This window comes from Bison bison, unplaced genomic scaffold (genome assembly GCF_000754665.1).
Source record: "Bison bison bison isolate TAMUID 2011002044 unplaced genomic scaffold, Bison_UMD1.0 scf7180017864309, whole genome shotgun sequence".
Lineage (NCBI taxonomy): Eukaryota > Metazoa > Chordata > Mammalia > Artiodactyla > Bovidae > Bison > Bison bison.
The window spans coordinates 9,018,853-9,020,283 of record NW_011494881.1 but is presented as its reverse complement, the minus strand read 5'-3'; the positions used below and the strand labels follow the sequence as shown (position 1 = coordinate 9,020,283).

General features: G+C 59.1%; 1 protein-coding gene across 1 annotated transcript in view; it reads left to right on the top strand.

Annotated features, from left to right (window-relative positions):
* COMTD1 (catechol-O-methyltransferase domain containing 1) overlaps positions 1–1,425 on the top strand; it is a 2,849-nt gene extending 1,424 nt beyond the window's left edge. The window contains exons 6-7 of the mRNA XM_010852377.1: positions 129–262; positions 510–1,425. Of these exons, the coding sequence (XP_010850679.1) occupies positions 129–262; positions 510–662 (287 nt within the window). The 3' untranslated portion in view covers positions 663–1,425. The remainder of the gene's footprint in view (positions 1–128; positions 263–509) is intronic.
* Positions 1,426–1,431: the final 6 nt, after the last annotated feature.

The window sequence follows — 1,431 nt, the reverse complement described above, 5'->3', positions numbered from 1 at the left end:
GCCCAGGCCGGCCCAGGCTAGCGCCCTCGAGTACCTGAATGGCCACAGCGCCTGGGCCGGCCTGGGCGGGGGCTGCTGGCTGCTGGGGCCTGCGGACTCAGCCACCTCTGCCCCTCCTCCCCCGCAAGACGAGCTCCTGGCCGCAGGTGAGGCCGGCACCTTTGACGTCGCTGTGGTGGACGCCGATAAGGAAAACTGTACCGCCTACTATGAGCGGTGTCTGCAGCTGCTGCGACCCGGAGGTGTCCTCGCTGTGCTCAGTGTAAGGGGCAGCCCCCGGGGGGTAGAAGAGACCCTCTTGGCCTGGGTCCATCTTTTCCTCAGGCTTCTCCTCGCCGTTGCTCCAAAGCCCTGCCCAGAACAGTCACTTAAGCTCCTCCCCCAGGGATTCCAACTGAGTTCCCGGGCTTTCCATTCTGCCCTGCTCAGGTCGGAGGTCTCCAGCTCTCGCCCCGCCTCCTGCTCAGGCTCCCCAGGCCCCGCCCCCACGATGCCCCGCCCCTCCACAGGTCCTGTGTCAAGGAGAGGTGTTGCAGCCTAAACCACAGGACAAGGCGGCCCAGTGTGTACGAAACCTGAACGAGCGCATTCTGCGGGATGCCAGGGTCCACATCAGCCTCCTGCCCCTGGGCGACGGCCTCACCTTAGCCTTCAAGATCTAGGGTTGGTCCCTAGTGAGTGGCATCAAGGGAGGGGCCCTGGGAACCCAGCCATTACACGCCTGCTTTGAATCTGACAATAAAGTGAGGCCTGGGACACGATCTTCTGTGCTTCAGTGGTGCAGGGAGGGAAAGCCACTTCTTCGCCAAAAGGGAACCTTTGGCCATTCATCCCCTCCCTGGCATACTCCAGAGGACCCGCTGGCACTAGGGGGGCTGTGGCCTGACCACAGGAGCTTCCAGCTGACTGGAGGCAAGATACTAAGTTTTAACTGACCCACCCACATGTAACTGGTTAGAAACCCCAGATCCCTGTGGAGATTTACCTCCAGGGGACCGAAGGGCTGGAAGATTGGTAGAGGCCTCTTGGACTCCCTCTTTACATCTCTTCCTAAGAGAAGCAAACGAGTGAAGTTACTGTTAACTGAAGCTAGGACACTAGTGGAGAACAAACTGGCATCTGGCGGCAGGAAAGGGGCCTCGCACTGGGTACTGTTGTAGGCTACACCAATTCTGCTGGCCACGGGCCCACGTCCTCACAAAACCACCTGGCTTCACCTGTGCAGTGGAGGCCATAGTCACCACCACCTGGGACCAGGCCACTTGACTGAGGACCTCAGTGTTGACTGGAGTATATACATTTTGTCCTCCCCAGAAGTCCTGGGAACATGAGACACGGGATCAGTGGCCAGAGGTGTGAAGCAGACAGTCCAACAGGTAGGAAGCAATTTTTAACAAGTTCCCCAGAGGGAGACAAAGAGAATGTTAGGTT